At 40.1% G+C, this 25713-nt stretch overlaps 1 protein-coding gene across 3 annotated transcripts in view; it reads right to left on the bottom strand.

Moving 5' to 3' along the window:
* LOC124613186 (zinc finger protein 271-like) overlaps positions 1-25713 on the bottom strand; it is a 107581-nt gene that overhangs the window by 55065 nt on the left and 26803 nt on the right. For all 3 annotated transcript variants that reach the window (XM_047141833.1, XM_047141834.1, XM_047141835.1), the window contains exons 2-3: positions 21005-21217; positions 12618-12940 (exon numbers count right to left, since the gene is read on the bottom strand). In XM_047141833.1, coding sequence (XP_046997789.1) covers positions 12618-12940; positions 21005-21217 — 536 coding nt within the window. The remainder of the gene's footprint in view (positions 1-12617; positions 12941-21004; positions 21218-25713) is intronic.

The raw sequence follows: 25713 nt of genomic DNA, 5'->3' as shown, positions 1-25713 counted from the left end.
TTTCTGCCAGGTTTCAAGACAAAGTTTCGTGGTGGAAACTATTGCAAGCATCTCGCATTGAAGTCCTTGCTAAATTTCAAGTTTCTGTCAAAGATAGCCAGTCTTGGAGATTTTGTGTCCATTTAAATTTGGCATGTTTTCTTTGTTGTTTCTGCAACAGTGTTCTGGCTCTTATGCAATGAAAAATATATAATGTTCCGTGTGCATTCTCTAAATTACGTTGAGCATATCGGATATGTTTGCAGCCATCTATTGTGGTGTGGTTCCATTTGTGGACTTGAAACAATTACGGTCCACACAATTCTTTGCACTAAAGGCATCACTAAATGAAAGAATAACTTTCAACTCTAAATTATCCCACCAAGCACACTACAATTGGTGACCCTGACTGGATTTGTTTTCAAGAATAGTAATCGAAAATATTACTAGTAGACATTGTGATTTAACTATACAATATTTTCCTTTCCGTGTGTTGAATACATAAATTAATGGGACACCAAATCAGCACAACACAATAATGAACAAAAGAACCTACTAAGATCACGAGACATGCACAAGGTTTGAAAATATAAAACAACAAAAATAAAAATGGAAAAAGTTTGAAAGTTATTATGCTGAGTAAGGTAAGTGAGATTAATCATTAATATACTTCGTCAAATAAAAGGACTGATTTGTCAGGTAATTTTGCAGAAGTTTGAAAAAGCATTAATTTTTCTCTTGCACACAATTAGTTTTTCGATTGTAGCCAGCCATTCACTGCCAGAACATTCGATAATACTAGCTTTATTATTGTTGAAGGTAGAACTTTTTTTGGTAACTCCAAACAAAAGTAGATTACTAATAGTAATTGTGAGTGAAGTATTAAATGGAATTTATTTACTTGTGTAGGCCAATTATCTAAATAAATTATAAACCAATATGGCGGAAGCCAATAGAAAAGTGAACAGCATTGTAGATGAAAATGTGCAATCAAGTCCACAAAATCCCGTAATGGGAGAGAACAATGTAATAAGTGAAAATGTGAAATCAGTGCTCCAGTGAGATAATATCTTGTATATAAATGTGGAGCCGAATTCAGAGCAAAAACTACGACAAAACATCCAATATCGGAAATCTCTGTCGGTTTAGCATATGACATAGTGATCGAGCAACAAGATGCCATCTCAGTTTTGCAGAAACATTTGGAAAGTGAAATGGCTACAGGACTAGATATCCCGTTAAGTCCCTTATTGAGAAGCCATATGGGCTCCAACAGATATTTCACGTCACCAATAACAAGTGATACGGCATTAAATGATGCGAACAGTGTGGACACACTAGCAATGCATGTGAACAAATCTTATTCAAATCAATAGTCACATAAATAATGAAATGGATGAAAAATTTGGACAAATTGACACAAAATTTTCTAATCAATTTTTAGAGCTACTGTTGGAACAACAGAAAGTAACAGGCAGGTTAGATGAGTTCACAACTCAAACAAGATGCCTTGCATGTAGCACATAATGAATTAGAGGAAAATGAACTTCCAGATCATATGCGAAAGCTGTCTGAGGAAGTGGCTTTTATCAAGTTAGAGCAAAGTCGAGTAAATGCTGACAGGAGAACATTAAAGGAGCGTGCAGAGCTAGGTGCACTTGATAGTGATGCCACCCTAGCACAGAAAGTAGTACAGTAACATGGAACTTGTTTCTGAGAAACAGAAAAATTAACATCGGACAAAGAAACCAAAATTATTCTGAAAGTAGACAGGAGCATCAAAACCGCAGTGCAGCAGACGCAAACAAAATTAATATCGGGCAAGACTGATGCACTTGACAAACATGCAACCGAATGCCATATCCGTTTGACACTGTCACATTAGGAAGTAATCAAGATTAATGCAGAAATAGAATTACGACTTCAAACAGTCATGATCACTATTGTACAGCATTTCATCAGATCTGTAAAGCACAGAACCACATCTTCAAGTACACTGTGATCATATGTGAAGGGTGTAATACAATTTAACATAAACATGGACCATACCATGAAATGTAACAGACCTTCTACATGATATTTCACTGAATCTTGATCAATGCAGCATGTACTGTACCATATCATAGAACGATATTTCATGAACATGAGAAAAACAGTATATCAGCAAGTCAGGCATAAAATATCTAGTACACACCTGACTTGCTAATACATTGTTGTTCTCATGTTCATATCATTCTATGACATGATACGATATAAGATGCATTTGGTCAAGGTTCAGTGAAACATACGGCAGAAGGTATGTTATATTCCATGGTATGGAATCCCAGCATACTTGAAGATGTTCTATGCCACTTCTGTTTCTGCCACAACCGAATTCAGGGATTGCCTCATCAGTGTGAAACTGTGTATTCTCCTTTTCCCATGCACACTGCCACGGAGATAGATTATAATACAGGCACTTAACTACTAGTTTCAACTAATAATCAAATGCTTTACCAAGTAAATACACCTATGACAGTGGTGCCAGCCCCTGCTATAGAATTGTCACTTTCACCTGTACTGCCGGATGAAAGCTTGTTAAAACATCATCAGTTCCAAGTAATTTTAGCAGAATCAAAGAAAGTGCACCCAATGGTGTTTATAAAAGCTTTTCGACATGTGTTACTACGTGACTAGACTGAGAGTCAAAAGATGCACTATGTGGTAGGTTTCTTTCAAGGTGATATCTTGTTGTGGGCAGCAGATATAGCTGAAAAGTGTCAAATGTATGCTCAGTCCAAGCAAGATTTCCTTGACAAATTTTGGTCAAATTTGGTGCAGGAGAGGTTAAGACATGAAGTGTTCAATACAGAACCCTATCATATTAAACAAGGGGGTCTACAGAAGTATTTTGAAAAGCATATTAATAAAACCAGATGCCTAAGCAAACCAATTTCCCATGTAGGTATATGAGAGCTATTCAATAAAGAATGATGACAACATACCTTTACTCATACTCATAATTTTGATGATCCTCCTCAAAGTAGTCTTCCATGAATGCTATGCACTTGTCCGAGCATTTCTGCCAGTCTTCAAATAGAAGATGGAAATCATTTTTTGAGACCCCTTCAAAATCGCCTTCACAGCCTTCAGCACTGCTTATGATGATTGATAATGCCTCCCACGAAGGCGTTTCTTCATGTTACGGAACAGAAAAAAGTCACATGGGGCTAAACCCAGACTATGCACTTCACGTTGATTTTTGCAAGATATTCAGCAAGAACATTGGCAATATGTGGCCGTGCATTATCGTGGTGCAGCATCCAGCCTGCTTCATGGAAATGCAGTCTTTTGCACCTGATACGGACTTGCAATGTTTTCAGGACATACCTGTAGTACTGTCCAGTTACTGATGTGTGTGCAGGAACAACATGCTGACAAACCATTCCATGAATATCAAAGAATGAGATGACCATAACTTTCCCAGCAGAAGCAACCACTTTTGCTTTTTTGGGGGTTGATGATGAAGGAGATTTCAAGCTTTGCTGTTTGCTCTCAGGATCAAAATGATGTAGCCAAGTTTCATCAGTAGTGATTACATTTTAAAGAAACTCCAGATCTTCCTCTAACATCAACTTTAACTGAATGCAGACCTGCACGCAGACGTACTTTTGTTCGGGAATCATCTTGGAACCCATCGCGCACAAACATGTGTCGTGTAATTTTTCTATCCCTGACGTGTGGGTGGCACCCAATGAAATGTTCAGCATTTCAGAAAGTGATCTTAAGGTAATTCGTCAATCCTCTCTCACAATGACAGCAGCAGTGCTGATGTTTTCTTCCAAGCAGTAACTGGAGCACTGGGTCCACCTTCCTTTGAAATTGATTGTTTCCCCTCTTTAAACATTTTAAACCACATTTGAGCTGTGCTGTAGGGAAGAGCTGACTCCCCATAGGCCTCCTGTAACATTGTATACGCCTCAGCTGAAGATTTGTTGAGACGAAAGCAGAATTTCAAAGCCACATATTGTTCCTCGAGTGTTACCTCCATCGCAGCGGTAGGCGATACTGAACAGCTCTGTCCTTGTCTGTCTCTCACAGGCAGGAACCAGGAGTCCCAATGATGAAACTACTACGATGTGTTTGTTGCACATTAAGCTAACAGAATATCAAAGATTAAATTTTAGTGCAGTTATGACCATTAAAAAATTATGATCATTCTTTACTGAACAGCCCTCGTATTACATATACTTAAAGGAAAATTAACATCGAGCATTCATGAAAAACTTGTCACAGTGCCCGAGTCAGATTTGCAGTACTTTTGTCAGTCTTAGGTTTCACTGATCTTATCCACGAAGACACAAAAGCACTAACAAACAACTTGAAGGTGCAAGCAAATGCAAGAGGTAATGAGAAACATAACAATCGTAATAACAGTAATCACAACTCCAACGGTTGACACCTTCCTCCCAAGATAGACGACAACAACAACAGTAATAATCGAGGAAGTGCGAGTTACCTAATGAATAATAATAATAGTTATGGGGGTAAGAAAGAACAAGGGTACAGGCATGGATATCAGAATAGGGCAGACCATAACAACAAAAGTAATCACAATTATAATAGTTGGCAAACTGTGCCAGGTAGTATATGGGTTACCAATAATATGAATGATAATTGTGTGCTGAGAAATGGATGACTGGAAACATCCCCAGCCCCCCAATATGGACACAAACTGGCGTAACTGGGGGCATGCAGTAAATATAACTGAAGTTGCACTTAGCAACAGTGCCATTCAGCTCCAACAGACAGAAAACTAAAATTGGCCATGCTAAGTCCCCCAGCTGTGGTTGGAGGACGAGATGGGGGTGAGATACAATATCAAATCCCATAAGGTGAGCTAGCTACACTACAGAATAAAATGAATACAAAGAAACTAACTTACAAAAGAAAAACAACTAGACACTACCATTAAGTCTAAAAATTAAACAAACTACATTTTTTGAAAACTACTTAAAAACTATGAATATTTATGTCAATTATTTTCAAGCATCTACACTAAGCTACAGGAATACTTACATATAATTACAAAAAATAATATATACACAAAGATACACACAGCAAGCATGTACAAACCTAAATCTACATAAACACAAACAGGTGTCTGTACAAAATACAAAACTACAGAGAAGAAATAAAGATTGGCCTACATGCCATGTTTTAGGGAAAACTCTATGGGTACGAGAGAAGGCAAAAGAGAGTACTACTTCGAGCCATAAAGGCACATGTCTGAATACTGATTCTAAATATTGTGTCAGCAAAAGAAAATAATGGTAAGTGAGAGCCATACTTCATGAGGCATGATATTTGATGTAACATGGTGTTTCACAAATCCTATTCCAGGTTGTGACTGTGGTATGATTGTCCCATGGGAAATCTTAGTTTTTAAGTAATTCAGAATATATATGAGAAATGATACAAGAGCACATCCCAAATGGTAGTGAGATTTATACATGGTGGTTGGTACCAACAAAGAGGCCAAACTGTGTCATGTTGAGTGAGCGTGTGTGCATGAGTGAGAAAATAATACAGTTGTAATAAATCACATAGAAGTATGACACCCACTCATACCCAATGTCACGGGGTTAACAGCTGAAGCTTTTATAGTTCTGTAACAATAATAAATACAAACCATGTAGTATAAGCTCAGAGTTAAGACCTTGAGTTATCACCCTCTTTCAGGTGTAATTAGAACTAAAGACAGTAAAATGAGGGAATGAACAAACTTTCGAATGTGAACACCTATAGTACATAAATGCTTCACAACACAAATGCACTCTACTTAAATAAATCTGGGGTATAACCTGTGGCACGAGATTACCCATATGGGTTATGTGGATTGAATACAAACATACATTTTCAGGATTATGTAAGACCGTCTGAAATTGTCACATGTCACACCAGCAACACATGGTGTTGAACAAGTGAAATGGCTAATATTCATAGTAGTTAATTTATTTCTTCTCTTACATGTAAGTAGAAACGATTTTCTCCATAGGCAGTTGATATGCCTATTCTTTTCTTGCATATTGCATCAAAAGTAGAACTTAGCCTCAAAAGTGTAGACGGAACGAAATCTCACCTTCGTTTTACAGTGAGTACTCTACGACTGGAAAACAGCACATGTGAGTCCCATATATAAGAAAGGTAAAAGACTGGACCTGCTAACTTACACATCAATATTCTTAACACTGGTTTGCTGCACAATTCTTGAATGTACTCTGAGTTCGAATATATTAATTTCCTTGAGACAGAAAAGCTGATGGCCACAAATCCACATGGATTTAAAAGCACTGCTCATATGAAACTCAGCTTTCCCTTTTCTCACAATATCCTGCAAACCATGGATGAAGGACACCATATTACTAGATTTCAGAAAACACCTGAGGTGATGCCCCACTGCCCACTGCTAACTAGGGTCTGAGTATATGGAATAGGTTTTCAGATATGTGACTGGCTGAAAGACTTGTCCTTGATGGTGAGCGCTCATAAGTGACAAGAGTATTGCCAGTAGTGCCGCAGGGAGTTCGCTAGGACTGCTCAAAATTTCTATTTGGTGTGTTGATTGATAACTTGCCCTAAAGGGAGAAAAATGTAAGATAATGCAGATGATTAGGAAAAACAGTCCTCTGATATTCAAATATGGGATTAATGGTGTGCTGCTTGACACAGCCACATTGACTAAATATCAGGGTGTAACACTGGAAAGCTATATGAAATTGATGAGCATGTAAGGGAAGTAGCAGAAAGACAAATGGCCAACTTCGGTTCGCAGGGAGAATTTCGGAAAAGTGTAGCTCATCTATACAGGAGGCCGTATATAGAACAGTAGTGCGATTTGGTCTTGAGGAGGGTCCTACTGCTCCGGTCTTTGGAATCCCACCATGCTGGGCTAAAGGAAAACATTGAAGCAACTCAAAGGCGTGCTGCTAGATTTGTTACCAAAACATTCAATCAATGCACTACTATCAGGGAGATGCTTCATGAACTCAAATGGAAATCCCTGAAAGGAAGCTGACATTCTTTTCACAAAACACCACTGAGAAAATTTAAGGAACCGGCATTTGCTGCGAACTGCAGAGCAACTGGCTGCTGAATGATTCTACTGCTGCTGATACATTTCACGTAAGTCTCTCGAAGACAAGATAGGACAAATTAGGGCTCGTTCAGAAGCATATAGTCATTTTTCCCTTGCTCTATTTGTGAATGGAACAGAAGAGGAAATGACAAGTAGTGATACAACGTACTTTCCACCATGCATCATACAGTGCTTTTGTGGAGTACATATGTATGTAGATGTAGACATTTTTTCAAAACATTCTAAAACATTTATTTTTTAAAATAAATTTCAATTTTTACATTTTCCAAAGATTATAAATATGTTGTGATTTAATAAACATAAAGCACAAACAAGAATGGATTGTCATTCAGCCGCAAAAAATGACGTCATGCAAGTGGCAACTGTTCTTGCCAACCATTGTTGCAGGTCATTGGAAAAACAGTGCATATACCTTTCAAGGATAGCAAGGAGTATTTCTCCAGTAATGACTACTGAAAGAATTTCAAGAGCATGTGTTTTTCAATGCAAACCCGAAATTTTAGGTACCCCCATAAGAAATAATCACATGGAGAAAGATCTGGAGATCGAGAAGGCCACTCCACCTCTCCACGCAAAGAAATGAGGCAACCTGGAAAATGTTCCTTTAGGAAAGCTATGAGTGGTCTTGAGGCACAGGAAATAGCCCCATCCTGTTGAAACCAAACATTATTGAGGTCAATCAGCTATCTTCTCAGTTCTATCATAAAAAATTCTCGCAACATTGTGAGATAACGTTGCAAGTTGACAGTCAGTGTGTCCACTTTCTCAGAAAAAGTAAGCACCAATGATGCTAAATCAGGCTACTCCAAGATTTCCAGCGTACTTTTGGCAAACATATGCTGCCATGTATAGACATTTTGCTTCAGTTGTTGAACCACCATGATTTTAAAAGGATGAAAGTGGAGGTCAAATTGCAAAATGCAGTGAATTGACATAGATTGTTGAGTTTTGTCTATCTTTTCTGCTGTTCTAACTCTTCGAATGCCACCCCGTGCTGTTCCAGGTCTCACCATTCCTCTCATTCTGATGTTGTTGAACCACTTTATTACTGTTGTGCAAGATGGGACAACACCATTTCGACCAACACTGAGCTCACTGTGAAATCTTTCCTGCATTTGCACTACTGAATGAATGGTTGCAACAAAAGTGTCCCATACACAAAGACCCATTGTTCAATTGACCAAGGACCCATGGCTACTGAAATGGCAACTAATAACGAATATATATCAACTACTACACATGTGCTAGTTCTCCCACCACTTTAAGTTATGGCAAATTCTAAAACGTAACATCTCCCTGCCAGACCCTGTACAATTAATGGTCTTGAGTCGGCGCAGTTGAGAAGAATTACGAACAGAAGGTTACACTGTGATGTCTGCAGAGATTCTTGCATGACCAATACATGGCTATCAACTAACTGGACTAAAAGTTTTAGTTACAGCCACCTTAGGCGTCCATACAGCACAAAGGGAGGGGGAAGGTCTCCCTCCTGGAATCAGGAGAATAGACTTTTTATTTATTTTAGAATTCTGGCACATTTCTAGGAACGATTGGGCTTCTAAAAAGCTGCAAATCTAGCATAGTCACGCACAACAGGAAATACTGTGACTTTAGAATCACTACATAGTTTGTCATTGGTTGCTTACTACACTGTTGATGAGAAATTATGCGGTTTGATTGGTACAAAGGCAGTTCCTATAATGTCCTGCAGGCAAAGGGAATACGAACTATTATGGACCACAGATGAAGGAATCCTCAAACTTTTATCTGTCACTTGCTCATACAGCTTTTATAGAACTGCAGAAAAACACCAGTTTAACACATAAAAATGGAGTCATGTCAATCACCAGGACACCAGTGGTACATGAATATGGAGGTGGTGGTTGTGTCTATGGCTGGCATCCAACCGCAATTGCCACATGTGCAATAGTAGTTTATCTCTTGTCCGTTGGTGAACAATGATTGCCTGCAGAGACTACAATCAGTTTTACATGACACAACCATTGTAGCAGACCCTAAAGCAAATGAACTTTTATATTGTAAGTGTAATTATCTATACTTCATATGTTAATCCAAATGCAACAGTCAGAATAAGAATAGTTCTATTTTCTGTGCAAGACAAGAGAAAAAGACTGAAATCTGAAGCTCAGAAAAATGTTCTACAAAGCTGGCATCTTCTTGATCTCTACAGGGAGCAATATATCACAACATACAGCAACAGAATTATGAATTCTGTCACTGATTTGACATTACTGCATAATGTGTCAGACTGGGAAGACTAGGACAGTCTAGAGTCAGTCATAGCATGTAAAGTTCTACAGGTCAATGTGAGGGTGGTTTTTGAAAATTTACCATTTTTATCTTGTCAATGGTTGGGGCTGGGACACAAATTATGCAAACTATCCAAACAGTATATCTTCCAAAACACAGATGTTAAAACTTTAATCATGCCGGCTGATGGAATATGAAAACAACTCAATAAAATCATTAACATGATCAGATACGGAGCTTCGCAAGGAAAAAAAGGGCCAACGATGAAAAAGTGTATTTTAAAGGTAATTTCATGTTTCTTTGAGGAGTATTACTGATATACATGACTGGGAAAAAATTAGTACACTCTTCTAGAGGTTTCCAATTCACTCAAGATTTATTGTTGCAACTGTGCATTTGGAATACATGAACGGATTACACTTACAGATCAATAGCACAAGTGGTTTGAGGGACCAGGTATCAACCCATGCTGAAACACCCAGTTAGTATATGGTGTAGCCTCCACGGGTTGTAACGCAGATGCTCACTCTGGCATCCAGTCAATCTTACAGATGGCGAGTACCGTCCTGGGATATGTTATTTCTTGCCTGCTCGATCTGTGCATGTAGTTCTGTAAGAGTAGTCGGTTGACAAGTTACGTAAGTGACTTCTCGTCCCATAATATCCCACACGTGCTCAATTTGAGAGAAGTCTGGAGATCGTGCTGGCCAGGAAAGCTGCTGTACATCTTGCAGAGTATATCGAGTTTCACGGGCAGTGTGTGGGCGAACATCATCCTGCTGGAACAACACATCACCTTCCTCTTGCAAGAACGGCAGAAGAACGAGTCTAACAACGTTCTGCACATACTGAGTGCTGGTTAGCACACCCTCCAGAAACAACAAAGGTGTACAAGAGTTATAGCTTATCGCACCCCACACCATAAGGCCTGGGGGTGGGGCCAGCGTGTCTCGAATGAAGACACACTACGAGACAGCACTCACCAGGTCTATGTTGTATGCACAAGTGATCATTTGCACACGAGTAGAATCCGCTTTCATCACAGAAGACCACGGTCCACCATTCCATCTTCTAAGTGGTCCTCTGATGCCACCAGTCGAGCCGTGCGTGTCGATGCTGTGGCACGAGTCAAAGATGGGCTAGACGTGTGCTTGCCGGTAGTCCCACTGCCAATAACCAGTTTGCTACAGTTTGTATTTACACATATGGGCCCACAGCTCTCTCATCTCTGCTGTTGTAGCTGGATGACCTGCAAATGTTGCCCTTACAATAAGATGATCCTGGCAGGTGTCTGTGCTGCACGGACATCCAGAATCTCATCTACATTAACGTTCGCGTGACCACTGACACCAGCATCATTGCACAACTGAAGCAGCACATCCAAATTGTATGGAAGGACCGACCCACCACAGGGAAGGTCACAATTAGACCCTATTCAAACTCACTCAATTGGCTGTAGAAAAACATGAGTGCATCTCAATAGCATGGTTGCCTGCTTGCTTTAGATGTTCACACTACAATGAGCCTTCTGGCTGTGAGCATTCTCTATGAAAGCGTAGACAAAGATGGCGCTCTGATAGCTATGCTGCTACACTATCTGTTGGCACACAATATTGAAACCATTATCAGTACATACTATCCCTCGGTTCTAAATTGATGTCATCTTTCGAGGTCCAGGTGTCTAGCCCCCCCCCCCCCCCCCCCCCCCCCGCCCTCCCCTTCTTCCCACCGGCAATGTATATTTCTAGTTCTAGCTGTTCTTAGTGATACCCAACTGGACTTCCTCAGCCATTCTGATCTTTTCTCATTTCAGGATTTTACTTTTTATTTTTGACCTCAACTTATTAGCCGATGATTAAAAATACCTTTGTGAACATTTTTTGGCTTCGTTTCCTAACTGAATGTATGTGGTGCATTTTATCATACAGGATGTAATTCAAATTGTTAACTCAAGAAACACATAATCCGTAATAGTATCAGTAATATGAAAAGATCTATTTCACATGTCAGAATGGAATATGCTTATCTTTTAGGTATCACAAGCAGATAACTGTTACTCCTGTGAGATACAATGAATTTTCTGTTCCTTTTGCAAGGTTTAGTTCTTGCAGAATGGCACATTTTCAATTTCATAGAATCAGTATTATAAAAAAAATGGTCATTTTTAGAAATTTGCCCCTTTTGGATAATTTTTTGCACATGCCCATGGTTTTAGCTCCAGTGAGAAAGAATCTTGTCCTTGAAGACCACTACCACTACCACTACCACTACCACCACCACCACCACCACCACCACCACCACCATTACCAACTCTCAACAGGCATAATGAATGAACATTACATGGTGTGAGGTACTGCTGTGTTAATTCATCAGGGCAAGTGTATGAAAAATATCAATTTGAAAGATTATTTCATTGTGTGAAAAAGTAATGTACTTCAGGGGAAATCCTGAAAATATATAACAAAGAAAAGGAAAGCTAAGGCATCAATACTAATCTAGATTTTATACTTCACAGAAATGGATCAGGACAGCATGAAATTAACTGGCTTGATTTCAAAGCCTGTTCACAAGCTCCTATCTCTTCACTTAGAGATACTTGCTGCTCAGGTATATAGCAACTGCCTAGTATTCTTCCGCACATAAACTTCCAACAAAATGGACAAAAAGTAAATTGTGAAATCTAAGAATGAAGGTCAGTTGACACGTTTTCCACTGTGTTTTGCTTTCTTTCTTATGAAAAACACATTTCATCCTTCCATTTTCTATTTTCCTCCAGTCAGAAATATAATTTTTTGTTTTTAAAATAAGAGACTATTAAACTGCAAGACTGTTAAACTTATTTATTTAAAGAGATTTTAGTTTGTTTTTTCTCTTCTCTTCTCTTCTATCCTATTCTATTCTATTCTGGAGGCCTTTCAACCAGTCAGCCCTAGGAAAAGAATGCAAGCATTCTTCTTAGTCACTTCCACCTCCCACTCATAACGCTCATCTGGCATGTGGTGATTTCTGCCATTTTTTAAAATCACTCAACACATTCTATTTCTCATAATATCACTTACAGGGCTACTCAGGCTAAAGCAGCAGTCGAGATCTATGGGGTACAGAAAACAGTACACAAGGGTACCTGCGCTAAGACCACACAGCACCAAGCATCAGATCTGAGTTATCAAAACAAAACAGTAGTTCAAATGTGTATCCATCTCCCAAACATAAAATACATCTCACTTACCCAACAAGCCCATTCTGCACTACTTCCTGTTTGTCAGCTTCTATTCTGTTGTCACTACATGCCTGATTGTTTAGGTCACTACTTATGCAAGTTATTTCATTTTCACCATGTCTGAATATATTATCTCCTTCACTACTGCTATTTCTTGCCTTTACATCTGGTGCAACATCATGAACATCCACAGCATGGGTTTCATCAAATGGTGTATGCTTGACAATCTCCATCTGCTCATTTTGGTCTCCTGGCCAATGTCCTGATAATGTAATGCACCCACCATACGACTGCACAGGATTGTCCATCGATTCAGATCCGTGTTTCTTGTCCTGGAGAACATTTTACAAAACATTGTAACACAATTTGCAAGAGGTAGTGAGACCATGTATTCCACTCCAAATATACAAGAAAAGTAAAACTGAGAACTTAATATTACTGAGAAATATGCACAGGGTAAAAAAATGCAATTTTTAGGTTTTTTCAGTGAACTTACAATTTTTATTGTCATTCATACAGGAATAAGTTGGACCAAAAGAGTGCGTATGTAAATGTTCATGAGTGTGGCTGATCACTTACAAAAAACAAGGATTAATGAGCCATCCTGGTAACACATTAAAACCTTCTCCCTAGCCAGTTAGTGAGCAAGACTGACACCTGATAAAGTTTTCAAAGTCATACTACAGTCAGGTAAAATAGAGCACATATCAGTTGATAGATTAATCTTTACTCTCTTGTCTGAAAATGAAATATACATTCATTTAAAATGTTGTAGTCTGTAATTTGTACAGCATAAGCAACAGACACTGGAGGGTCCTCCCACACCTAGAGGGTCCTCCCAACAGAGCAGCAAGCCATGCATCATCTGACTGTACCCTATTCAAAGGATAATGAGAAGTATTTCATGTTGACTCAATGGCTGGAAGGAAGTATGTCATGACCGAATAATTGGTTTGCAGGTAGAGAAGGGAGTCCTGGATACATTTGTCTGCTGCGTACATATGTTTAAAAGGTTTCTAGGCACCTAGAGTGTTGGAACAGATGATACACTTCTCAGCACAGGTATATCCCATATGCTCCAGTGGCCTCACAGCTGCATGTAACTCCATATCACACACAACAAATTCATTTGGTACACAGATTTCGGGAACTTGCTCAGAGTACACCATCGAGCAGCCAAGAAAATGTCATGCTTAGATTTGTCTGTAAATACAGCTACATAGTTGTGGCACTCATTTAAAATTTAATTAAAACTAGAATTAAAAACATATGCTGGAGTGCAGTATCAAATTAGCTTCCATAAGGAAAGTGGAATGTGCACGACAACTGTGAAATAACTTTCAAAATGATAGAGAGCAGCAACCAGTAGTCGTTAGCAGCAATCAGTATCATTTCCATTCCATCTTTATTAGAGCGTATCCAGATTTCGTCTAGTAACTAGCCATTATCAATGCAGTATTTCTGAGTTGTTATACATGCCCTACTATGTGTACATCTGTTTTTCAGGCTCTTGTCACAGTTAAGTATCTCATGTACCCTACTAAGCCAAAAATTATTCTGAGCCTCTTCAGAGCCAAGGTGGCAGTTGGTGCCAACCCTAGGACAGTGCTAGTATTTGACTAACACCAAGTGCCACAAAATCATGCTTGTCACAGATCCCAACATCCCATACAACTTGCAGATGATCTGTAAAAATTGCTTTCATGGGAGGGCCTGCAACAGTTTGGTATGTCACTGAATCTGTAATAACAGAGAACCCATAAGCACAATGCACAATAAGGAGCTGCCACCAGATGACAAGTGACACACAACTTAAAACCAAATATGATGCCCAAATACTGCCCCCAATCTTTGAAATTTAAAACTGTATCCCTCACTTGCATGGTGGCAAGGGGATGCTGGATCCAGGTGGTGGTATCAGCAGTCTTGGCATATTGCTTTACCATTGTTTGGAAATGTCTCTGGGTGGTGTTTGAAGGCACCCCATTTCAGTAAGGAGGTCATAGGTGGCCCACTTTCCCTTCTGATAGCTTCTGCTAAGCTGGTGGAACTGTTTAATGAGTTCAGAAAATCCTGCCATGATCTCTTCTTATTCTTAATAATAGCGATATTTGCCCCTCACTAATCAAGAAGTTACGGCATTCTCTGCAGTTGATCAGTATCTAAACATGCACAGTGCCGCCCACATGACCCTGATTGCAGAGCAGCACTGTTCCCTCCACTGAGACACAAGCAGTCTTTGTATACGGCCTGCAGACTTTGAAATGGCTGCATCAATGGCCTGGTGGATCACCATCACAATGTGATCCATCCATTCCTGGATACTGTCCCAAACTCAAACTGTACAGCATGCACTTAGGCTTTCTGAGCACACACTTTAGTGCCTTACTTCCTGGTATTCTTTGATTCAAGAGATGTATGCACGTGAGGATGTAGGTTCTGGAGTCCAAAGCACTGACTACACACCCCTGAGTAGTATTTGTGAGAGCAGGAAAATATGTTGTGATGCAGAATGAGATTTTCACTCTGCAGCGGAGTGTGCGCTGATATGAAACTTCCTGGCAGATTAAAACTGTGTTCCGGACCGAGACTCGAACTTGGGACCTTTGCCTTTCACGGGCAAGTGCTCTACCAACTGAGCTACCCAAGCACGACCCACGGCCCGTCCTCACAGCCATACTTCTGCCAGAACCTCGTCTCCTACCTTCCAAACTTTACAGAAGCTCTCCTGCGAACTTTGCAGAACTAGCACTCCTGAAAGAAAGGATATTGCGGAGACGAGACATGGCTTAGCCACAGCCTGGGGGATGTTTCCAGAATGAGATTTTCACTCTGCAGCGGAGTGTGCGCTGGTATGAAACTTCCTGGCAGGTTTGCAGGAGAGCTTCTGTAAAGTCTGGAAGGTAGGAGACGAGGTACTGGCAGAAGTAAAGCTGTGAGGACGGGCCGTGGGTCGTGCTTCGGTAGCTCGGTTGGTAGGGCACTTGCCCGCGAAAGGCAAAGGTCCCGAGTTCGAGTCTCGGTCCGGTACACAGTTTTAATCTGCCAGGAAGTTTCATGTTGTGATGCCTATGGCAGAGAATGACCATGTTCAGTAGGCATAATTCTTCTGAAGAAATTAGGTTCTCAACAGCTCGATTCTGGAGACACGTGGTTATAGATCCCCACAGTACATAAGTGCAATAAATTTCCCACAAAGGATGAACAGATGGAAAACCTGTTCAATAAGATCACTGAGAGCCTCAGGAACAAAGTTGTCACTTGGGGAAAGTATAAGGAGCGTGTTGTACTTTCATCACACACTAGTGTAGAATTTGTTGGCAAGATGGTGTTGAGGAGGAGAGGCATGGAGTAGTACTTGTCACTGACAAATATGGCCACACCGACTTTAGCTCTCTCCCCACTGAGTTCATCTTTCTGTGGAGACTGTAACTCCTAAATGCAAGTTTTCTTAAAGAGAAGGGGTCTGCCCTGTGTCTCGTGAATGTAGGCAGTAGCATCACCTTATTTTCCTTCTGAATTTTTTGCAGCTTTCATTCTGTGCTGTGTGATGCCAGAGTAATTTATGTAGAGTTCTGGAAGGAAGGAAGTTGTTCTTGTTTCATGAGCTACTTCACCATGTCTGCCACACACTGCTTGCAAAGTGCAGACAACAGGTGTATGATCATATCACTGCCACCTGAAATGTCACAGAAGGTTTGGAAGATGATATGGCTGCACTTTCAGCCACAGGAATCCTGCCTTAATATACAGTGAAAGGTTTGGTCAGTCGAAAGGGTGGTTTTTTTTTTTTTTTTTTTTACGGGATTCATTATGTTACATACACCTCTTACTCTTTCATTAGAAAATTCCATCAGCTATTTCTTCTTTGTCATATTCATAACATGGCAACAGATCACACCTCTGCTTGATTTAAGGCAGCTGTGATTTTTTTTTTCTTTTTTTTAAAAAAAAAAAAAAAACACACACACACACACTTTTACACAGTTTTATTAATTTTTCAGTATAATGATACGTTCTAGTGCTTTCCAAATAAGGGGATTCCTTTTTTAAATGACCCTTTTCCACTCTTAATAATTGTAAATACATTTTGATACAGCTTGACCCTGTTACTATTTGTTAGAGAGATTGTCGAATGCTCTGGAAGATTAGCCTCTCGATCTCTTTTTGGTGGTCGTGTGTTGGGTACAACCAGTGGATCACCTGACACACTGGAGGACTTTGTAAAGATTGAATCACCAGCCACTTCAGTTCCACGAGCAGCTAGGAAAATAAAGATTCGCCCAGACAGTGCTCAGCATGCCTGGGTAAGCCTCATACAATTGAGGTGTAGCAGGTTCACTGGAAGTTGCCTGCTCACGACTACACCACCACTACAGCTACCCACCCCATCAGCACGCAGCATGCCTCATTAAGTTTTAATATACACCATTTTTGCAATCTGGGCAGTGATGCAGTCCACCTCTGTCATGCACAAGTGGCCACTGAAGCATGCACAGAGCTTATGGTTACAGAAGACTGGCAGCACTCACCATTCCCCAGCTCAGGAACACCAGGCACACCAATGGTGGCACAGCTCCCCAAGTTGCTCGCCATCTGGCATGACCTAGGAGGCAGGTGTAGCTTATCAAATGCCACAAAGAATTATTCCCCTCAAATAGTTATTACCATTTTTGGTGAATATAAGTACCTGTAGCAGACAGCATAAACAAATCTGAATATCTCAATTTTGCTCCCACCAGTTTACAACTGAGGTAAACAGATTTATCTTAGTATGTCACATGGCATACATACAGCCCCCTTCCCTTAACTCTCCACCACCCTTTCAAAATTCAAGATAATTTCTCTCATCTAGGCACCATTAAAGATCGCAGAGGGGAAGTGGTATGAGGATATTCTAACTAAATACTGCACACTGAAGAAAAAATTCCTATTAGCTGAGTCCCTGTGTTCAGCAAAAGTCAAACAACTAACATTAATGAGTATTTGTCTATTGCATTGTCTTCAGTTAAAAAACAGACAAAGATTTCAGCCAGGACTGAAAGTGTCATTTTTCCGCCATGCAGGAACAAATAATTTTGTTTTGTTGAACATATGAAATGTGCCACAATGTCACAGAAGGAATAGTAATGAGCAAGATATTGCTATGCACCATATACATTCTACAAGATTAGCTTCTGTTGTAAGCTGTTAACTAAATACTGTGAATTCAAACCAGTGTGTAGCTCTCAGACTCCGATGATGAAGTTATTAACGCCCTACTAAAGTACAGTGGAAGCTACATATCTTGTGTGTGTTATGTGGCAGAGTTAATAAGAGTTTTATTTAGTTTAAAGGATGGAAGGAAACTTAGGAGTTTAACATATCATAAATGTTTGCCTTAAGTGATTCAGGAAAGTGATGGAAAGCCAACATTACGATGGCCAGACACAGACTTGAACCTTGTTCCTCATTAATATGAATTCAGTACCCTCAACTGCAACACCTCATTCAATTTAATTAAGATCAAACTGAGCCAGTTATGTAAGGTCATCAGAGCTAATTATGGCCCCCGGTTTTGAGTCAAGTGGAAAGCCTGCACCAAAGATTCAATGATTCTGTGACAAGTTAGGTTTAGAGTTTCTACACTCTGACCATAGGACTGAGAGGCATCCTTTCTTAAGATTAGGTGACTCCCCATGCAGCCCAGATAACAATAGGTGTAGGAGACCCCAAAGTATTATGCCTCCTCCCCTTTTTACAAGTGAAAGTATTAAAATCACAGTGATCAGCTATCAATGTATTCAAAACTAAGTTCCAAGTTTGAAGCGTTCCAAAGAAGCAATAGATCTCTCATAACACTAGGGACAGAAAGCTAGTTAAAATTTAAAACTGATAACAGTGAGATTTATGGGAAAAATCTAACTTAATATCAAAAGGATAGGCTTATGGGAAATAGAGATGATGTATTCGTCACAGGAGACAAGAAGCTCAAACCCACAGAGACAAACGTTGAAGCACTGGCAATAGTCAGTAACAAGGCTGTGCACAAACCTGTAACTGCATCTTTCAACTGACCACCAGACTCGCTTCCCAAATGTAGCCAAAGACTTTAGTGAAAACCTTAGCTTACTAATACAGGGTGTTATAATAAGGTACGGCCAAACTTTCAGGAAACATTCCTCACACACAAAGAAAGAAAATATGTTATGTGGGCATGTGTCCGGAAACGCTTACTTTCCATGCTAGAGCTCATTTTATTACTTCTCTTCAAATCACATTAATCATGAAATGGAAACACACAGCAACGGAACGTACCAGCGTGACTTCAAACACTTTGTTACAGGAAATGTTCAAAATGTCCTCCATTAGTGAGGATACATACATCCACCCTCCGTCGCATGGAATCCCTGATGATGCACTGAGGCAGCCCTGGAGAATGGCGTATTGTATCGCAGCCGTCCACAATATGAGCACGAAGAGTCTCTAAATTTGGTACCGGGGTTGCGTAGACAAGAGCTTTCGAATGCCCCCATAAATGAAAGTCAAGAGGGTTGAGGTCAGGAGAGCGTGGAGGCCATGGAATTGGTCCACCTCTACCAATCCATCGGTCACCGAATCTGTTGTTGAGAAGTGTGCGAACACTTCGACTGAAATGTGCAGGAGCTCCATCGTGCATGAACCACATATTGTGTTGTACTTGTAAAGGCACATGTTCTAGCAGCACAGGTAGAGTATCCCGTATGAAATCATGATAACGTGCTCCATTGAGCGTAGGTGGAAGAACATGGGGCCCAATCAAGACATCACCAACAATGCCTGCCCAAACGTACACAGAAGATCTGTGTTGATGACGTGATTTCACAATTGCGTGCGGATTCTCATCAGCCCACACATGTTGATTGTGAAAATTTACAATTTGATCACGTTGGAATGAAGCCTCATCCGTAAAGAGAACATTTGCACTGAAATGAGGATTGACACATTGTTGGATGAACCATTTGCAGAAGTGTACCCGTGGAGGCCAATCAGCTGCTGATAGTGTCTGCACACGCTGTACATGGTACGGAAACAACTGGTTCTCCCGTAACACTCTCCATACAGTGACGTAGTCAACGTTACCTTGTACAGCAGCAACTTCTCTGACGCTGACATTAGGGTTATTGTCAACTGCACGAAGAACTGCCTCGTCCATTGCAGGTGTCCTCGTTGTTCTAGGTCTTCCCCAGTCAAGAGTCATAGGCTGGAATGTTCCGTGCTCCTTAAGACGCTGATCAATTGCTTCGAACGTTTTCCTGTCGGGACACCTTCGATCTGGAAATCTGTCTCGATACAAACGTACAGCGCCACGGCTATTGCCCCGTGCTAATCCATATATCAAATGGGCATCTGCCAACTCCGCATTTGTAAACATTGCACTGACTGCAAAACCACGTTCGTGATGAACACTAACCTGTTGATGCTACGTACTGATGTGCTTGATGCTAGTACTGTAGAGGAGTGAGTCGCATGTCAACACAAGCACCGAAGTCAACATTACCTTCCTTCAATTGGGCCAACTGGTGGTGAATCGAGGAAGTACAGTACATACTGACGAAACTAAAATGAGCTCTAACATGGAAATTAAGCGTTTATGGACGCATGTCCACGTAACATCTTTTCTTTATTTGTGTGTGAGGAATGTGTCCTGAAAGTTTGGGCGTACCTTTTTGCAACACCCTGTATAAATGTCCCTGTCACAATGTCATCATTGGAGGACACGTTAACCATCTAGCAATGAGTTATAACAATTACATTTGTGTAAGTGGTGGGCATGGTAAGGCTTGTATCATACTAACTGACTTCTCTGAAAGCCACCCAGGACAGATAATTCGGAAGCCCACTCATGATGGATATACATTAGATTCAATGACAACAAAACATGCCTACATTGAAGTTGGCATCAGTGATCATTAGGCAGTTGTAACAGCAGTGATTATCAAAGTACACAGGGCGACTACAAGTAGAAAAATTTACATAAACACTAAAACTAAATAAAGAAGCAGCACAAGGAGAAACTAGAAACATTTAGTTCCGGCCGGGAGTGTGTAGAAGAACTGTGGCTCAAGTTTAATTCTTTCAGAATTATGTCATCCTCTCCCCTACACGACCATGCCCTTAGATACTTCTAGTACAAGAACTGTAAATTTCCTGATTATTATTTTGCTTCAGTACAAACACAGTATTGGGTTATCATGCAGTGCCGTTACTACTAAAACTGGGGGAGGAGGCTCTCTCCTGTAGTTCTATGTGATGAATTCTCAAGATAAGTATATAAGCAATACTAAGACATAGCAGGTTACTCCCAGGTAAATATAGTTACTATTGGAAGATAAGGCTGTAAGACAAAGATATTTGTATTATGGATATGTACTTACAGGATGACATGTTTCTTTCCCACCAATTACAATTACTTCATCTTCAACTATAGACAGATATTTATCTATTACTGGGTCACTCCTCTTCTGGTTCATAGCCTTCTTCAACTGTTGAAATGCATTGAACACGTCACAACGGAATTCATAGCTTTGTTCGAGCTTGTATAGACATCTGTGACAAATAAGTTTGGACAAAGGATCTGTCTCATAAACCTGTAAAAGAAAAAAATTCTTAACAGTAAGACTTCTGACCTCAATTTGCATATGATGCTACACCAATTTCTGTAGCCAGTTCAAATGACAACTGTTTCCTTTCTGAAAATAAATTGTACACCATATATTCAAAAGGACTGAGAAAAGCGCTGCAAGAAAGGAAACCAATATGGGCTCTCTAATTAGGGCCAACCTTGTGAACTACTGTTGTTTGTTACTTGACTTAACAGAACCTGAGCACAGTAATGACTACATGTGGAATACTAAAAAAGAGAAAGCACAGTGAAAAGTAACGGGATACATGCCAATTACGAGTGCCTGCTGAGACATGGTCTAGTAAAATACATTTCAACTGTTGTTCTTCTCAACTGTTGTTCTCACTGGTAGGAAAGCTGATAATCTTGATTATACACACAATGTACACACGTAGAATTCAGGTTTGTTACAGCCAGATTCATTTGATAATGACATAACTTTCAAAAATATCAGGACAAGGATAGACTGCTACATATTGGAAAGATGACCCATTGAGTTGCAAAAAAAGACTGTTACACATCATAGCTTTCAGCAAAAGCCTTCTTCGCAAAGAAAGACCCCCCCCCCCCCCCCCCCCACACACACACACACATATGACCAAGTCATCTTTATGCTGGGTAACAATCTATCCTTTTCCTAATACTGTTCCCATTGTTTGACATAACTTTCAGTTTTACTGCCAATGTTTCAGAGAGTGCATATTTACTAATGCACATTATTATTTTTATTGCTGTTGTGGACTGCAGCTCTCTACGCTACTCTATCCTGTGCAAGCCTCTTAATTTCCGAATAACTACTGCAAAAGACGTCCATTTGAACCTGTTTACTGTACTTGTCTCTCAGCCTCCCTTTGCACTTTTTTAACTCCACACTTCCCTCAAATACTAAACTGATGATTCCTTGATGTCTCAGAATGTGTCCTATCAACTGACACCTTCGTTTAGTCAAGTTATGCTACATATTTCTTTTTTCCCCAGTTCTGTTCAGAATCTAATCATTAGTTAAACAACTTACCCATCCAAACTTCAGCATTCTTTGAAAGCGCCACATTTCAAAAGTGTCTATTCTTTTCTTGTCTGAACTGCTTATCATCCATGTTTCACTTCTGTACAAGGCTACAATTCAGACAAATGCCTTTCAAAAAAGCTTCCTAACATTTAAAATTATATTCCTTCTCATCTTCAGAAACGCATGGAGCGAGCTTGCTGCAGTGGTTCAACTTACGTCCGCTGTGGGCAGTAGGTGCAGCAACTGACAGGTTACTACACTCCTCCTTCCCTGTGGGTGGAAGGACCAAGTGTCTCCATCCAAAATACTGTGATGCAGAGATGTCGAAGGTGTCCGCAGAGCATTAGGGGCAACAGACAAAGTCACAAGAAGGGCTCCCTTGCCACCTGTGGACCCTGGGTTGAACAGTGGACAGGACCAGTGACAGAGAGAGGAGCACAAGCCATCTAGGGATTGGAGTCCACAACGATGGCTGTCAATACAGGCAGGAACAACAATGGACTGGAGAGGAGAGGCTCTTGTGACAGAGACCTGGCTTCCATCCCTCCTGGCAGCGGTGCCAGCTCAGCACAGTGCGCAGTGGAGCACTGATCACAGGAAGCAAACCCACTATCGGTGATGACGAAATCCCAATTGCTAGGCCTGCCTGACCCCGAAAGTGGTCAGAGCCAGCAAAGAATGAAATGTCAAGCCCAAGGCCCAAAGAGGGGCCCGGGGCCCATTCAGCGGTGCAACTGCTTCTGGCGGCATCCCACAAGTCTACCTTTGGTGTGAACCATGAAGAAGCAGCGACTGCACCAGCTGTGAACAATGGCTGGAACCCAGTGAGGGCACCATCCAAAGCGTCCGGCCCAGACTGGCAAGCCAGGTACGAAAGCCTACAAAACTAGTACCGCTGGGGAATGTCCGCCCAGCAGTGAGAGGTTGTGCAGCATCTGTGGCTTACAAAAGTCTTCAACATACTTGCACATCTGTACCTTAAACGTTCAGACAAGGTGTTCTGCCTTCAAACAATTGATGGCACAGAAGTGAGCAATAAAAATAATATGTAGTGTTCACCCATGCATGTCATGTGGGCACCTCTTCAAGGAGATAGGCATTTTTATTGTGCCGTCAAAATACTTATGTTCACTAATGAAATTTGTAATAAATAATCCATCACAATTTCAGAAGAACAGTGATGTACATACTTACAACACTTGAGGGGAAAAAAATCACCTTTATTACGCATTGTTAAAGCTGTCAGTGGCTCAGAGAGGAGTTCAATATGCAGCAATAAAAATTTTTGATTATTTGCCTAATATCATAAAATGTCTGACAGGTAGCGAAGCAAGTTTTAAATCTAATTTAAAGTCATTTCACCTCGACAACCCCTATTCCAAGGACAAATTTCTAACTAGTAGCCATTAAAATAAAAAATAAAAAAATAAATAAAAATAAAAAAACACTTGTTTTTAAGTGTAGTTGCAAGAGTAGCAATAAAACGATAATGTGTTCAATAATGTTAACACCAATCAGGTATACATATTACGTACACTCACTTGTTCCACATCATTTTGATAAAAAATCATTCAAATGATTTATGGAACATGTAACCAACTAACCAACTAACCAGTGTCTGCAACCAACATACAAGACAAGCGTACTATGGAGAATATTTTCAACAGGACCTTGATAGTTATGTCTGCCGTCGCAAACAGATAACGAACAACATAAGGAAAATGAGTGAAAGCAGCAATGGCCAATAACCCAATAACCAGCGCAATCAATGTGGACTCTTTCCTAAGGATGTTTAGGGGACGGCCATGACGAAAAAACAGTGTGCGGCACACAAAGACAGAGACAATACAGTAACTGATGATGGAGACACCTCGCCTATGTATCCAATAGAAAACGAAGCACATCCTTCGGGTCAAATGAGTGACCAGGGCCCATGGGGAACCAGGACACAGCATTTGCACTTGCACATTGTGACATGGGATGAAAATGGATCTCATAATTGTACCAGGACAAGAACAGACCCCACCGCTGAAGAAGATAGTGGCTTTGTCTGGCAAGGATGCTGGTGGGCTAAACCTGGAAAGCAAGGGCTTATGGTCAATAATTAAATAAAAATTTGCACACCATACAAGAATATGCAAATTTTTTAAAGACAAAGACAATAACAAGAGCTTCTTTTTCCACCTGAGAATAACACTGCTGAGTTGAGCTGAGTGTTTTCAGTGTTCAGAGCCACCTGAATAGTGATGGGCTATTGAATACATAACACTCTGCCTCATTCAGAGAGACCATGACAGGACATCAGATTACGTGAGACATAGTTTTACGCTTTAGAAACAAGAGCCTCTGGGAAGATTATCATCTCACAAACACAATGTTGTACATAATGAATTGCACATCACATCGAGAACAGATAAAGCATTGTACTAGGATGAAAAATTCTAGCTTCTCAACTAATCTCACCACTGCCTAAGTGCATTTTCATTCTTTGTACAACATGTACAACATGCTACAGGGCAAGAAATAATTAAGAACGATGTACCAGGCAATCATGTTCACCTACATCAAGAAAAGCCAGGTAGAAATTGTTCCTTATGACTACACAAATAGGAACGTATTCCATTTACCACACAAGCTGTTAGATATACAATAATGTTGAAATAAAGTATGAAATTGTTTTCAATACTTCTCATGACCCAAACTCTTGAGAATAAAATGACAATAGCTTACAGTGGCAACAAAAAATTCTTGCAACTGACACTACATTTTTTTTGTGTATTGCATCAATGCAAAATAAAAGAATGTATACTTCACTACTACACATATAAATAACTACCTGTGCTGTAGTATGGCTTGTTGTGTTGATTATCTCGTGATACCTGTGTGCAGGTTGACAATAATGTATATGATGTTATTATATCTTTGCCACTTCCGACTGACATACTAATTTGTTTTGGTATCATTGTCTGTAGAATCTAGTCTGTATTTAAAGTGCTTTCTGCTTTATTCCAGTAATAAAACTTATTTGCCCTAAACTGTAATAACTTAATTACAGTCTGACCATCAGGTTAAGGGCCCAGCAAAACATGTTTATTAACTGAGATGAAATTTTATTTTCCTTGGGTCAGTCATGTCTCTGAAGTTACCCATAAATTTGATGGAGCTAATTTTCAATTATAAAAATATAAAATGGAAATTATATTTCGTGCTGAGAAACTGCTGGACGTTGATGAACGTACAGTAAGCCAGCTGAAGGGACAATTATACAGAATTTGTGGGATGAGCTTAATGTAAAAGCAATGCTTTGTATCTCACCTAGTACAGAGTTCGACCAGCTGCAAACTGTTATCCTTCACAAATGACTGCATGTCCAAGGAAAGGTGACCCCTTTTAATACAAGAAACAAACAAACAGTGTCTGGATTACAGCTTTTTTTTTTTTACTGGTTACCG

The sequence above is a fragment of the Schistocerca americana genome, chromosome 4 (assembly GCF_021461395.2).
Source record: "Schistocerca americana isolate TAMUIC-IGC-003095 chromosome 4, iqSchAmer2.1, whole genome shotgun sequence".
Taxonomy (NCBI): domain Eukaryota; kingdom Metazoa; phylum Arthropoda; class Insecta; order Orthoptera; family Acrididae; genus Schistocerca; species Schistocerca americana.
Note: the sequence above shows the minus strand (reverse complement) of the source record. Positions and strands in the feature narration are given on the sequence as shown.